The 15,810-nt window shown below is 56.0% G+C and overlaps 1 protein-coding gene across 1 annotated transcript; it reads left to right on the plus strand.

The window, feature by feature from the left end:
* The first annotated feature begins 8 nt into the window (after positions 1-8).
* FAM78A (family with sequence similarity 78 member A) lies at positions 9-15,550 on the plus strand. Its single transcript, XM_045771192.2, has 2 exons — positions 9-965; positions 12,313-15,550. The coding sequence occupies exons 1-2, from the start codon at positions 643-645 to the stop codon at positions 12,839-12,841; spliced, it is 852 nt and encodes a 283-aa protein (XP_045627148.1). The 5' UTR covers positions 9-642; the 3' UTR covers positions 12,842-15,550.
* Positions 15,551-15,810: the final 260 nt, after the last annotated feature.

A 15,810-nucleotide genomic window follows, 5' to 3' on the forward strand; every position in this document is an offset into this window, starting at 1 on the left:
TGGGCGCAGACGGGGACCCGCGCCGCGCCGCGCTCCTCGGGGACCCCGCGGGCGGCCGGAGCCCGGCGCTCGCCTCCTGGAAGCCGCGGGTCGGCGCTCGCCCCCGAGGGCGCCCCGGCCTCCGCGCTCGAACAGAAACTGCTCTTCCATTGATTGGGCCCCGTTGGGCGAGCGGCCGGTGCGTGTGCCCCGAGCGAGCGCGTGCGGAAGGCAGAAGGGCAGGAAGTCGGACTTGTGCAGCGAGGGTGGCGGCACCGCGCAGGGGACGAGCCTTCCTCATTTATGTGTCTGCCGGCCTTCGCCTTCTTCGCCCCAAGACTTCAGGAGCGTCTCCGAGCTGCGTTCCCCGCGTGTGAGGCACGGAAGGGCTGGATGTGTGAACAACATGATTATCCATTAACCTCCAAACTTTCCTTTTTTTAACCCAAAGAATATCGGTGATTTTTGTCCACTGCTAGCAAAAGAAGACAGAACCCAGGGCTCCTGAAATGCAGCAAAATCCTTATTTATAAACAGGCCTGAGATAGTGATATGCAAACCCCCTGTACTCAGTGAATTTTCTATCCTATGGATATCGGTCTTGCGATTTGAGGTTGGAGAGCAGTACTGTCTGCACTGGGTCCGGCAGCCTCCATCCTTTCAATGCCCAGTTTCCTCTGGGACTGCTGGCCTTCCCTGGAGATCAGAGCGGTACTGTGTGCCATGGGCTGTATTCAGAGCATCGGGGGCAAAGCCAGAGTCTTCCGGGAAGGTATCACGGTGATTGATGTGAAAGCCTCAATCGACCCCATCCCCACCAGCATCGATGAGTCCTCCAGCGTGGTGCTCCGCTACCGGACACCCCACTTCCGTGCCTCGGCCCAGGTGGTCATGCCACCCATCCCCAAGAAAGAGACCTGGATCGTCGGCTGGATTCAGGCGTGCAGCCATATGGAGTTCTACAACCAGTACGGGGAGCAGGGCATGTGAGTACTGCCCCGCGCAAGGGTTAGAGGGCCTGCGTAGGATGGGGAGCTTGGGGGCCTGGGGTGGGGGCTGGGGGGTTGGAGAGGGGCCTCGCTGGGGCCAGAGGGGAAGCTTTGGGCAGGTACGGAAGTGGCCTCTGAGTCCTCCTTGGCCAGGTGATCTCCTCAAGGGTTTGCCTGTTGAATCAGATTGGGGTCATGGCTCTGGGACCTTCCCTCCCTCTGTCACTGGCCCCTGGGGTTCTCGTGTCCTTCCCTGCAAGAGGCTGAGGGTGCAGAGGCACATCCCACCAGGTCCCTCTTTGGCAAAACAAGCGAGCTGTCCTGGGGCCATTAGAGAGGCTGAGGCTTGGCCCCCCACGCTCAGGCCTCCCTTGGAGGCACCTGTGGCAGATACTCAGGAGGAGAATGGGGCCCTTGGGTGTCTCTGTGGTTACTGGTACAGTGCCTTGTGCTGGGCTTGAACTTGTCTCCACAGCGTTTTCAGAGGCACATCAGGACCTGGGGGAATGCTCTGCTGTTCCTACGGTGTTTTGCTGGAGAGGGTGGCTAGTTTTAGAAACCTAGTTTGCTTCACGGAGTGGTGTGTTTCTGTCCCGGAGGCAGAAGGCCGCTATAGTCCCGAAGGCTCCAGAGGGGCCCTAACAGCTGAGAGGAGCCCACTGGCCTCTTCTCTCCATTCAGGTCTCCAGAATGTTCCCAGGACAATACACGTCTTGGTCCAGGACACAGGGAGCCTGGGTCTTCTTTCCTGCTATATTCTCTGGCCCCAGAGTTGGTCATTCCCGGTCTGGAAAGAGTAGCGGTAGATAGAAAGGAAAGCAATTTAGCTTTCAGGGCCACCCTAAGATAGGATGGTGAAAATAGCTCTTTCAGAACACGAGGTCCCTCGGAGACAGATAGGCAGGCCCTGAGGGCAGCCTCCCACCAGGTGCACCCCGGTTCTGTGAGTCAGGAGCAGAGCAGGGGATTCCCCGGAGTTGGACCTTCTCACTGATTTTGGATCATCCTGTCCCCCCTCCCCCTGAAATCAGAGGAGGTGAGGAGGGGATGGAGGGTGGCAGGACACCGGATCTTGCCGCTTCTCCACTTAACAACTCCCGGGGCACCTCTGAAGTTGTAAGGGAAACGAGAGGAAGGTGGTAAAGTGTAAAAGGGGGGGTGTAACTGGGATCACCCCACAGAGGTGCATGGGGGGCATGTCCCTCCATCAAGCTGATGTTTATACCCAAAGCCTTTTGATTCTCCAAAGTGGCTGTTAACCCAGGCGGGGGCTGACTTTCCATGGCAGGAAGGAAAACATGATTCGTAGTTATTCGGTGGGGACTCTCCTAGGAAGCCTTAAGCCGGAAATCTTCTGGGACTTTGTAAAGGATCTGAGACAATTGACAAGACACAAAGGTTTTTCTAGGGGTTTTAGGCGAAGCCTGCCTTCTTCCCTGGAAGCGGAGGGGAAAGCAGAGGGTCTCACTGAACGTGGAAAGATAGGATCACCAGGAGGAAGGAAGTGGGGGAGAACCAGGGTCGCTGAGTTGAGACAGACACGGTGTGCCAAGGGGAGGAAGAGCCCCGGCTGGGGCCTCCGCTGCCTGGTCTGTACACGGGGGCTGGAAGCTTCCCTTCGGTGGCTCCGCGTACTTTCAGGCACTGTTGCTGGAGGCAGGCCTGAGGCCAGAGACCCGAGATGACTTTCCCTTTCCGTGCCAGTCCTTGCTTCCTGGTTAGAGGAGCCCCGTGCACACCTAGGCTGCAGTCGAGCGGACCTGGGCAGGAGTCCAGGCTCTGCCACTTTCCAGGGTGTGACCTTAGCCACTCTGGCCCTCGGTTTCCTTGTCTGCAAACAGGGCCAGTCACAGTCCTTGCCCCCCTGCTTATTGTGAGAATTATGGGAGGTGACATTTGTCCAGCGGTTGGCACTGAACCAAGCCCAGGGTTGTCGTCTTTGACGTTGTTACCGTGACCATCCTTTTCTCAGCCACGGGTGTGGGGCGGGGCTGAGCCCTGGTGTCTGCGAGGAGTTGAGAACTGAGGCCGAGACTGCAGAATTCGGACAGATACAAACTTCTCCTGGTCCCGAAGTTTCTCCCGAGCCCGGGTCTCCGTCTTTTACACAGCGCCCACCCCTGACTTTTAAAAATTTAAAAATAGTGCAAGTCATGGATGATTTGCGTTTTCAGAGGTTGACGGCCGTTTTCTTTGCTCTCCATTTGCTTCCCTTGGTTTCTTCCCCCTTGCTGGGGCACCTCTTACAGCATGGCGGGGGGTGCTGTGTCCCCTGCACCCATTCTTCCTGGGCCCGAACTCCCAGCTGGGGCAGGACCAGCCCCGGAGAGAGGGCAGAGCTGTGTGCAGCCACCCCTCCTGGGCTCAGGCCCCGGGGGCAGAACAGCCGACCACCCTGGCTCTGGGACCTGGCCGGTCCCCTGGTGTCGTGTGTCAGCTGTCAGTGGGGATAGGGAAAGAAGTCCCCACCGGCGGCTCTGAGGGCCCAGGGAGAGGACAGTTCTAGGTGACCACGCTGTGGCTGCAACGCTGAGTTGGAAGCAGCTCCACTTAGGACTCATCGGCCAAATCGTATTAAAAAGTGGAATTACCAGAGAGCGTGGCTCCTCTGATCTGTGGACAGAGCTCCCTATGCGACCAGTGCCCTCTGGAAATGAAAAGGGCTCGTTTAGAGAAAGGCCGATGTCAGCTCCTTCTTGAGTGTAAATGGAAGCATTTTAGGCGCGATCCTCCCAACCCCAAATGATGCTTTTTCATCTTTTCAAGGCCTGCGACCTGACGGAAGGCGAGAGGTGGTCAGGTGGGCCTGAGCAGAGACCGCAGGCCGGCCACAGCTGCCCCCCCCCCCCCACCGTGGGCTGTAGGAGGTGGAGCAGTGGCCCTAGACCCCGCCTACTTGGTGCCAGGAGCATTCCGCCCCCGCCAGGACCACCAAATTGTCTCCAGACATTGCCCAATGTCCCTGGGAGGGGTGCAGAGTCACCCCTGACTGAGAACCACCAGCCAAGACCCTCACAATTGGAATAATTAAAATGAAATCCTCGCCCTGAGCCTTCGTGGCCCCAGGGAGAGGGCAGCCAGGTGGCAAAGGTTAAGGTTATGGCTTCTGTCCTTTACAAACAGGCTTGTATTCAAAATATTAATCCGAAATGCTGAACTGAAACCCGTAATACCCCTGCACGTTATCCCTGCTTAAAATTAATCTCTAATCCGGGAGAACTTTTTAGAAGGGCGTCCTGGTTTGTACGGTGCGGAGCAGAGCGATCTGCCCGCCGCCTCAGTAATACCTCGCTTCCTACAGACGGGATCGATCAAATGGGGAGTCTCTCCATGCCAGCTTCACAGGATTCTATATGGTTTTCAACCGACCCACAGTGCTTTACAAGCCACCCCCCCTCCAAACTGTTGGAGACACCTGCCTCCACAAGCCCGTCCTCCACGATTCCTCAACCGCCACCTGTCAGCTGGCACCGCCTTCGAAGTGACAAGTCACAATTTCTAGCCTGTGTGGGAGACGCTGCATGTTGTCCCTAGCTTGCCCTCCTCTGGGGCCCCCAGGGAGGCTGGCGTATGGCTGAGGCCAAGGCCAGGGCTAGCTGGGGGTTAAGGGGAGAGGAGAGCTCGAGAGAGAGGGTCTCCGTGGGTGGATGGTGCTCGTCCAGCAGGGCGTGGATCCCAGCCTGCACCCTGCACTGGTGCTATGAACTTGGGGCCAGTCTCTTCACCTTTCCGAGCCTCTCTGTTCCTATCTCTGAAACGGGGAGCACGGTCCTTCCCTCCCCGGCTGTTGTGAGGAGTAAATGAGATGATACGCAGTAAGAGCTCAGCAAGGTGCCTGGTGCGTTCCACACCCTCGATCCATGGCCCTGTCAATGGCAGACTACTACTAGTTTGTTATGAATCCTGCAGTGCTTGGCGGAGTCAGCAGAACAATTGCTGTAGTAGAGCTGGGCTCTCTCCTGGGCTGGGTTTCGCAGACCTGCCTACCGCGTGAGAGCCATGAGTGATGAGATGTGCAAGGAAGGGTCTTTCCAGCCAGAACTTATGGTGACACCTGCTGTCAGGGCCGTGGGAAGCTGGTGGGAAGGGGCTGGGCAGGGGTGGAGGGACTGAGGCTTCAGGTGGAGTGGGGGGACGCCGGAGCTAGCTGCGTGATGTGCCCAGCTGCCCCGGCTCCCTTTCCTCTCGTTTCCCCAGGAAGTCATGGGGTCATTTTATGATGAGGAAACCGCCTCTGAGACCTGAGGCCACTTGCCCAAGGGGGCTTGCTCTGCTCCAGTGGGGGACCATGTGGCCTCTTCCTGCAGCCGTGGGCCTGCACAGAACAATCGAGGATGAAGCTTCCTCTCTGGGACCGGAAGGTGGCCTCCCCCATCTGCTGGGCCCTGGCGGAGGCGAGGGCGGCATGGGTGGGAGAGGGAAGTCCTTGTTTCCAGGCTTTGGGGTGGGAGGAAGTGGAGGGGGGGACTGCCCGGCCCAGAGAGAGCTCCCCATGGACCGGCCCTAGCCAAGCGACAGCTCTAACCCTCATCTTCTGAGTGGCAAAAACAAAAGCAGGCTGTACCCGGAGACGTGCAAGGAGGGACCCGACCGCCGTAGTAATCAGGGAAATAACAAATTAAATCCTGAGATCCTTTGTTATTCACTGATCAGACCCGGGTAGAAATGAAACTGATCACTAATGCCCCATGTTGGGGTGGGGGGAAGTGGACAGCCTCACACGCTGTTGGAGGGGGCACGATGTAGGCAGCTTCTAGAAGGTGGGTTTGGCTGGATCTATGACAATTTCAAACATACATGCCCTTCAGTGCTGTTCTGCTTGTAGAGTTTGTCTTACAGAGACTTGGAGCACCTGGCCCGGTGCCTGACATATCGTAGGCGGACGGAAAAAAATATCTCCTGGCCAAAAAAAAAAAAAAAAAAAAATTGCCTAATGCACAATCGGAAGAGCCAGGATAAGGATGTAGGTATGAGCTTAGAAACTCCAGCACTGTTCATAATCGCCAGGAGCAGCTCCGTTGCCCATCGGCGGGGCGCAGGATGACGGTCTGTGTCTGGAAGGTGGGGAGGCCCCCACTACCGACGAGCTGGAGCCGGAGGTGCTGCCACGGGGGAACATGAGCCTCAGGTTGCATTTTCTTACAGAAGTTGTAAAACATGTAGGGTTAGGAACCCAGTTTTGTTAAAAACACTGTGAGTGGGAACGTATACTGTGTATCTGTGCAGAGAAAGGTCTAGAAGGATGTTTACCAAACTGTAATGTGGTGAGTAACCTCAGCGAGGTGGGGGAAGGCATGGAAGATGCGGCTTTTGTTTCTCACTTTATACTCTTCTCTACAGCTTTTTTTTTTTTTTTTTTAAGAAAAGCACCGCTTTTGGGGTGCTTGGGTGGCTCTGTCGGTAAAGCATCTGCCTTCGGCTCAGGTTATGATCTCAGGCTCCTGGGATCGAGCTCCTATTGGGCTCCCTGCTCAGCAGGGAGTCTGCTTCTCCCTCTGCCTGCTGCTCCCCTGCTCACACGCACACTCTCTCTCTCAAATAAATAAAATCTTAAAAAAAAAAAAAAGTAAAGCACAGCTTTTACAACTAAAAACTCAAATTAGACAGGCACTGTTGGTCCTTTCTGGGGGACCTAGGGCTGTGACCTGGACAAAGAGGGATGCTGGGCCCCAGAAGCAGTGGGGTTTTTGTTTGGGGGAAACCCTGGGAGCAGACAGGGAGGGGGGACACCCCCAGACCCTCCCTCGGAGAGCCGGTGCCTGGTAGGAAGGGGCCAGCCCAGTGGGCAGCCACGTGGGGCAGAAGTCAGGAAACTGGGCTCCTGGTTGCAAACTTTTACAGAATTTGAACTCTTTGCAAATTGTACAAACTGTGAACTGTGTAAAACTGGAGGTGGGGGAAGATAAGGCCTAAGTGCCCATGTGACCCATCTGAGGCCCCTAGACCAGCATGGGGAGAAAAGCCTCAGTGTGGGCAGCCCTCTTTGCCCTCAAGCCTCAAATCCTTGTCTGTAAATGAGTTTCTAAGAGCCTCTGACGGGAACCAGTTGTATGATGTGAAATAGTATTTAACTGAATTCAGTTAAGCCTAAGTGTTACTTGAATTTAAAGCAACATATTTAGGGGGGCCTGGGTGTACTCAGTCCGTTAAGCGTCTGCCTTCGGCTCAGGTCATAATCTCAGGGTCCTGGGATCGAGCCCCATGTTGGGCTCCCTGCTCAGCAGGGAGCCTGCTTCTCCCTCTCCCTCTGCTCCTCTCCCCCACCCCTCTCTCAAATAAATAAAATCTTGGGAAAAAAAAAATAAAGCAACATATTTATTTCAATGTATACTAGGGAAAAAAATCTATCTAGCCTACCCAATATGTTATTTCAGTGTGTTTCTTAGGAAAAACTAAATGTAGTTTTTAAAAAATGATTGATTTTAAGGGAAAAATTTAAGTGAATACTAATACAGGAGATACGTAGACAGGATCAAAATGAACAGAGATGTAAAGTTTGGAAACTCTGCTCTGAGGCTTGGTGGGCTAAGCCAGTCCAGCTCTGGGGTCCAGAACTCAAAATGCAGTCAGAGCCCTGGGAGAGGTGGGGAGCCCCAGGGGTGCGAGGGGCCATCCATGCTGGGGAGAGAGCCCAGGCCCAGGCTCACCACCCCTGCCTGGCACAGACCAGGGCTCTTCCCATGGGGAGAGGTGTGCTGCTGTCTTCCAAAGTCACACAAGGGGCAGGTCCCACCTTCCCTCCAAGGCTCTGCCCTGGGCATCCCTGGGTTCCTTCACCCTCCACTGAGAGGCCTTTGTCCTGGGCCAGTCCTGGGCGATGCTCCCCAGCCCCCATGGCTGCCCCTCAGCACAGCCTCCACCCCTCCTTAGTCTCCAGGGAAGCCTTTTCCTTTTCCTTTTTTTAAAGATTTATTTATTTGAGAGAGAGAGAGAATGCACGCATGGGGGGTGGGGAGGAGCAGAGGGAGGGGGAGAGAGAATCCCAAGCAGACCCCCTGCTGAGCGCAGAGCCTGACACAGGGCTTGATCCCAGAACCCTGAGATCATGACCTGAGCTGAAACCAAGAGTCAGATGCTTAACTGACTGAGCCACCCAGGCGCCCCCAGGGAAGGCCTTTCTATAAACCCCTCACATTCTCCGTCAGTCATGGCGCTCTGAGCTTGTGCGTGAATGCACATGCGTGTGTGTGGATGTATGTGTGTGTGCATATGTGTTGGGCAAGCCTCTGTGTGTGCACGTGTATATGTGTGTACCTGTGTGCTTGTGTCGAGTGCGGGTCTGTTGGCAGCTGCTGGGGACGAGCTCACTGCAGCTGCGGGTCCTGGCCCAGCGGCCTTGTGGTTGAGTCACCCTGAGCTGGGCCTCTCCTGTCTCTAAGCCTCTTCTATCAAATGTGCCCCCAGTCTTGGCCTCAGGGTAGTTGACGCGGTAGCTGCGTGGACGTGTATACACGGGGTACCCGGCACATCCGATGTGCTTGGGGAACATGACCACTGTCACCGGGGGCGGCCCATGCTGGGAGGGGCTGTTTCAGAGGCAGCTGCTCTAGGTGAGGCAGCCCACAAACAGGAGCAGCTCGGGGCGCTCTAAACTCATTAACAACACCCCCTTATGGAGCCCAGGCCCTGAAGGAGAGACTGGGCGGGCTGCCCACAGTCACTGATCCAGGCCACCAACACTCATGTTGTCTGATTCCAGGCCAGGCACCAGGGCAAATCCTGGAGGCCCGCCCCTGCCCTCTTGAGATCATCAGCAAACGATCCCATGATTATTTAATCAGTCCTGTGCGTGTGCCAGGAAACAGCAGGACAAGGATGGGGTGGCATTGGATACGGGGCCACCTGACCTGTGGGAAGGGTCAGGGTGGGCTTCCCTGGGGGCTCTGGAGGTGAGCCATGAGTAGTCCTGGCTGGTACAGGAGGAGGAGGGGCACAGCCCATTAGAGGAACCGGTAGTAGCTGGTGGGTCTGGAGCCTGGGGAGGGTGTGTGTGTGTGCGCGCTCCCTCACAAGGGGTCCTGAGCTTCGATTGCATTGGCTTTAAGGGCCATGAGGAGTCATGGCAGTGTTGGAGTTAGGCACGGTGCGAACAGATTTGTGTTCTTAAAAGATCACTTGGGCTTCTGGGGAACTGCAGGAGGCAGGAGTAGGGGCTGGGAGACCTGGGTGGAGGTCCCGGCCAGGGTGAAGGCAAAGAGAAGGGGGGCATCCAGAGGTGAGAGGGAGAGTCAAGGATGTGCTGGATGCCCAGAGGGTACAGGGTCCTCCAGTGGCAGGTGCTCTGCAAACACTGATGATGGGTGCTCTGCAAACATTTGGTGAGTGGATGATGGATGGGGACTGCTGCAGGAAGAGGGGTGTGAGGGAGGCTGAGGAGTCTGATTCAGATGTGATGCGAGGGGATCCCAGAGCATTCAAGCCCAGACTGGCCTGCTGTCCTTTGGATTCTCACACTTATGAGGACAAGGGCAGGAGTGTGACAGGTGGCCCGTGGCAGCAGGGTGGTTTCCTGGGTGTGCAGACTGCATGGTCGCGCTGGGCCCGCACTCTGGAGGGCCCCTCGCATGGTTCAGTGCTCTGCTGCTGCCACGTTGAAATGCTTCATTTTCGAACAAGTGATCTTGAGTTTTTGCTTTGCACTGGGTCCTACAAGTTCTTTGGCTGGTCATGCCCTGAAGACCAGAGGAAGCCGGTGAGCACAGCAAGGAGGTACACAAGGGAGAACAGTGTCTTCTGCTGGCCTGTGCGAAAGTGGACACAAGCCACCCAGGGGTCTGGAGAGAAGGCAGCTGGGGGCAGGTGGGACCAAAGTCTGTGAACTCGGGGCAGGGACAGGCATGTCTTCACTTACTCACAAAATGCCTCTACTCCCAGTTGACCCACTGGCTGAGCATTTGTGGGCATGCGTGGTCTTGGGAGGCTAGCTCACCCCTTTCAGTGGCTTCTGTGTACTGGAGCCTACCTGTAGTATCTCTGCTCTGCAAACAGGAGAAGGTTCAGTGTGTGCAGGGCTGGGGTCCCAGCTCGCCCCTCCATGCTGTGGAGCAAAGAACTGAGGGTCTGCCTTGAAGTCCAAGGTCATTCTGGAGCCAAAGGGAATCTTAGAGGAGGCAGCGACTGTATGGACTTCATTCCCTTCCAAGCATGTATTGTCCAAAAACTGTAACTAGGGTTGAAAAAGCTTCAGGCCAGTCAGGGCTGGTACACCTCTAAATGCTTCCCTCAGATGGTTTCTGGAAGCTTCCATGTATTGCCATTTATATTGACGCATTTAATCATTGCAAAAACCTTGCAAGGTGGGTAGGATTATCCACAGTTAACCGATGAGAAAACAGAGGATTGGAGATTTGTAACTTAATCAGTAGCTGGGCTGGGGCTGGATCCAGGCTGGTCTGTGTCCCCCAGAAGTTGTGCCCTTACCCGAGTTCCCTCCCACCTCCTTGACGAGGGGGAGGGGATGGGGACTGGGACCTCGGGGAGCAGAGAAGGCCCGTGCTGGCCTGTGATGATTTGAAGGCAGACGTCCCGGGATTTGCTTCTGAGTAATATTCCACATGAGACACGGCTGTTTGCCAGCTCATGAGAACTGTCACCTGTCTGTGACTGAGCCAAGACTCAGGCATTTGGGGGCTGGGGGAGGGAAGCAAACCTGAGGCTGGTGCCGAGTCCCACTCCCTCAAAACAAGCCGGCTCTTAGGCATTGAAAGGGGCCCATGGAAGAGCAAAGTTCCTTTTGCAAGTTTACTTTCTGCCTTTTTATTATTATTTTATTTAATTAATTAATTAATTTAAGTAGGCTCCACCTGGAGCCCAACTTGGGGCTTGAACTTATGACCCTGAGATCAAGACCTAGCCTGAGGTCCACAGTCAGATGTTTAACTGACTGAGCCAAGCAGGCACCCTATTTTCTGCCTTTGAAAAAACCTTTTGCGAGCGGGTACAGCCACCGTGAGAGGACAGAGTGGGTGCCTTCTGGGCACCTGGGCACAGGCAGGGCAAAGGCACGGGCTCCTAAGAAATCCAGGACAGGGACCCTAAACTCCTTCTCTGGCCCCTGGTACCCGCCTGCGAGGGGAGCCAGATCAGCAGGCTCATGCCTGCTAGCACCCACCCGTGGCTGCTGTGGCCTGGTGGCTCTCGGGGACTGGTGGGGACCTCAGAAATGCGAGGTCCTCTGAGCTGTTGCCCCAGTTCCCTGGGACTTTGATGAGCTCAGGGCCCCAGGCAGGAGGTGGCCTAGTACGCAGGTGCTACCCTAATTTGTGACTTTTTCAATGGAATAAACACAAAACAGTAAGGAAATAAACAGGAAAATTAGTAACATTGCATTCCTATTCATCCCTCGCAGAGTGGCCCCAAATTTGCTAACTGCTAACATTAAATGATGCATTTGGGCAGAGAAACGCATCTTTTTATGATGATAAGATACACCTAACGAAATTGACCATTTTTACCATTTGTGAGTTCAGTGGTGTTAAGTACATCCACACCATTGCGCACCTGTTTGCAGATGGAATTCTGCGCCTGTGAAATGCTGACTGTCCCCCATCCCCCTGACAATCATTGTTCTACTTTCTGTTTCTATGAATTCGATCACCCTGGGGACCTCCTGTCCATGGAATCATACAGTATTTATCTTTTGTGTCTGCCTTATTTTACTCAGCACCATGTCTTCAGGGTTTACCCATGTTGTAGTATACTGCAACATTTCCTTCCTTTTTAAGGCTGAATAATATTCCGTTGTGTGGACAGACCCCATTTTGGTTCTAGATTCTCCTGTGGATGGACACGTGGATTTCTTCCACTTTTTGGCCATTGTGAATGCTGCTGCTGTGAACAGGAGTGCATGCTGTAAAGTACTGTGTCCTGGAGGGCACTGCTGGCGTACCCCGTTGTGCAGAATTCTGGGTGCAGAGTGTCCTGAGCTTTGGAATTACGGGTGCTCAGGTGGAAACAACACTGGATGAAGTCAGGCTACCTGGGTCCCAGGCCCCACAGCCTGGGAAAAGCCCCCCCGGTCCTGGCTTCACTGTCTTTCTCTGTCTGGCGGGATGGACATGATTGTTGATGCGTGTTGCGGGGGGGCTCCCCAGATGCTGCTGGGCCCCAGCCACACGGGAGGAGACAGGCTGGTGTCTTCTTCCGTCCGAGAGCTATTATTATAGTAACAGTGGTGATGACTGATTTGAGATGATGCCGGAGAACAGGATGTGGCTTTGAAGGGGGCTGTGTCTGGGGGAGCCCAGACATGATGCTGGATGTCTGTGTCGTCTGCCCCCCCACCCCCACTGGGGATGCAGCCTCGTGGGTGGCTGATTGAGTAAACTGGCCTTCCTGTCCTCAGGTCCAGCTGGGAGCTCCCAGACCTCCAGGAGGGCAAGATCGAGGCCATCAGTGACTCAGACGGGGTGAACTACCCCTGGTACGGCAACACCACGGAGACGTGCACCATTGTGGGCCCCACCAAGAGAGACTCCAAGTTCATCATCAGCATGAACGACAACTTCTATCCCAGCGTCACGTGGGCCGTGCCCGTCAGTGAGAGCAATGTGGCCAAGCTGACCAACATCTACCGGGACCAGAGCTTCACCACGTGGCTGGTGGCCACCAACACCTCGACCAATGACATGATCATTCTGCAGACGCTGCACTGGCGCATGCAGCTCAGCATCGAGGTGAACCCCAACCGGCCCCTGGGCCAGCGCGCCAGGCTGCGGGAGCCCATCGCCCAGGACCAGCCCAAAATCCTGAGCAAGAACGAGCCGATACCGCCCAGCGCCCTGGTCAAGCCCAATGCCAACGACGCTCAGGTCCTCATGTGGCGGCCCAAGTACGGGCAGCCGCTGGTGGTGATCCCGCCCAAGCACCGGTAACAGCCAGGGTGCCCTGCTAGGCTAGACTCGAATAATAACACTGCTCCAACAACACCCACACGGACTCTTCCGTCATTCAGCAAAATACAACCACTCTACCTTTTCGAGCGGGCGGATCTCACTGTGCAAATGCCCCGGGATGGCCTCCCCCAGCCCTCTTGGCACCTGCTTCCTTTCGGGGACGGGGAGGCCTGGCCGGGACACCCAACCCCACGTCCCCCCTTCACCTTGGGTCTCCTTTCCTGGCAATTCCAGTCATTCACTTGCAAGACTCCCTGAAACAACAGCTTTTTCAGTTCTTCTTCTTCTTCTTCTTTTTTTTAAACACCTCTTTTAGAGGTTCAGGGGCAGGAGGAGGCGGAGCTGGTCATGACCCTGACCGGCAGCTGCTGCTGCTTGGTGAGTGGCGGCCCCTGTGGCAGCTCCCCTCGTCGTCCTCCCTCACGCGGCCTTACGTAGACTCGCTTTGCCAAACTTTTGCCTTAAGCTGAATTTAAAGGAAAAAGCCCAAAACAGACAAAGAAAGCAGGATCTCTTTTCTACTGGACTGTTCATCTTCTGCGAGAGGTGAGGGCGGGGGCAGGGCCAGGGAGGAGAGAGCGGCACCTGGGCCCTCCTCCCGGCTGTCTTGAGAGACGGGCAGGGGGACAGATTGAGACCTAAAACCAGCTGCTCATTCTTTCGTTTCAGCAGAAACGAAACCAGAAACCAGACCGACCACCTAAAGAGCCCCTTCTCTCAGGCTCGGGTGGAAACCCCCTTCCCCATACCTGTGGAGAAGGTACCTGTGCGCTCCCCCGGGGGGGTCTGCTGGGGCCGCTTCTCTCCTCTCTCTTCTGGCAGCCTTAACTTGCCTGGGGCGGACCTGGGAGGAGAGAGGGAGGGTTGAGCCCCGGGGGTTCTCGCCACCTCAGTCCTCAACACCCAGCCACAGATGGCTCCGCAGGCACATCTAAGTGTCGTGTGGCTCTTCCTTTTCTGTCCACACTGGCCCCAAACGCCTGGAGGGCCAGCCACCTTGAGCCAGATGTAGTTCGAAGGTAAGAAAGGCAGACAACTTCCCTCCTGGCTCCTTCTCAGGGGATGCCCCTCCCAGGCGCTCTGGGAGAAGCTGCAGACAGGCTCTGGGCGCCAGTGTTGGAAGTGGGGGGAAGCTGCCCAGGGGGGCACCCAAGGATAGGCGGTCTTGGATCTAGGGAGGCCGGGGAGGCCATTAGCAGACATCCCCCACTGCTTATCCTCAAGGAAGCAAACGAGGGCCTCAGGCTGGCGGGGGTGACACTGGGCCATGGTTGACAGGCATTGGGGCCGCTCTGGAGGCTGGTCGGGACAGTGTGGCCAGTCTGGAGGGCCACCATCCCTTGGGTCCAGGGCCTTCTAGAGCCCGAGGATGGTCCTGAGCGACCCCAAGCTTTCTTAGTAATGTCTGCCTTGAAGGACAGGGGTGGGGACACCCCACAGAAGCCCCCTTCCTCAAGCTTGCCAACCCCCACAGCTACTTCACTCGGCCCTGCTTTCAAACTAATACCCAAGCACAGAAAACCATCAGAAAAGAACAATAATTCATTTCTGCTGCAGAAGAGCCACTTGTTAGGAGTCCCAGTGACAAGGTGGGAGGATGTGGGTTACCTTGCTCTGCTCCTTTACCCATGTGGGATTGTACTTACTCCAGGGGTGCTTAATGTCCCGTCTGTCTCCCACACCCTGCTCCTGACAGTGGGCCCACAGCTATCCTGGGACAACTGGACCGGAAACATGCCTGTGTCGCCAGCACCAGCGTGCTGCTTGGGGAACCCCTTTGTCAGGTCCAGGACCTTCCCCCTGGAAACTGCCTGTTCCCCTTGGTGTGTACCGAGACCCTGTCACCCAGGAGGCCACAGCCTCGAGTGAGGGGGATGACGGGTCCCAGCTCTACCTCTGGGGAAGGGACAGGGAGGGGCCAGGCTGATGGCGTCCTGCTGCCATGCACAGGACCTGGCCTCCTAATGGAGCGGCCCTTCTCTGCACTCAGGTCTTTCTTGCACTAAAAAAGGAGGAAGGGCCCTGGGCGAGGGGTCAGGAAGCTGGAGTTCGGGTTCTGGGCTTGGTCGTCACTAAGGGATTCTCACTGCGCTAGGGAGTGGGAGCAGGAGAGGGCAGTTTAAGGAGCGGTCCTGAGATGTTGGGGGCAGAGTCCCTCAAACATGCACCTGCTGAGAGTGAGCAAGCTCTCTTGCCAGGGACCGGCGCTGTGCCCACTGGGAGGGGGCGAAGCTGCTCCGGCTACCTCCCCTGGCCTGCCGCATGCCTGGGCCCCAGCTCACCTTGCTCCCTGACTCACCCTGCCTCTCCTGCTCCCCTTTCTCTCTGTCCCTCCTGGCCTTTCTGAAGATGGGGCTGGAAAGACCCTGGAGAGGCTGCAGGTCCGCCCAAGGACACTGGGCTTCACTTGGGTCTGGTCCCTGGGCCTCCTCCCTGTCAGGAGCACAGACCCTAGGCTTCTCACATGGGTCCCCAATCCCTCTGGTGTCCCCCTCCCTTGGCGTGGACACACTCCTCCAGCAATAAGGACCATCTGTGGTCGTGGAGAGTACTGTGAAAACAAACCAATGCACTTACCAGGAGGCACGAGACTCTTGAAGAACATGTAAAATTAACCTTTTTAAAAAAGAAACAATGAATATTCGCAAAGAGAAATAAAATGTAATTTTAAAGTAGGCCTGGCTAGGATCTGGATGTTTCTGAAGTGGTGGTTCATTTTGGGGTTGATGGCCTTGTGTTCTGGCCACGGGAGCGAGCGTATTTGGCGGGGGGGGGGTCACTTTGTTCACGCATCCCTGGCTGGTGCCCCGTGTGGAGGAGGGGCAGCGGGCCTAAGGTGGAGGCAGGACTTGGAGGCAGCTTGGCTTTTTGGCAAACAGTAGAAACCCATGTGATGAGATGCCCACAGGCTTGCAAACCTGTCTTCACACGGAGAAACGGCTGCCAGG

This window comes from Ursus americanus, chromosome 18 (genome assembly GCF_024610735.1).
Source record: "Ursus americanus isolate L20-20 chromosome 18, mUrsAme1.1.p, whole genome shotgun sequence".
Lineage (NCBI taxonomy): Eukaryota > Metazoa > Chordata > Mammalia > Carnivora > Ursidae > Ursus > Ursus americanus.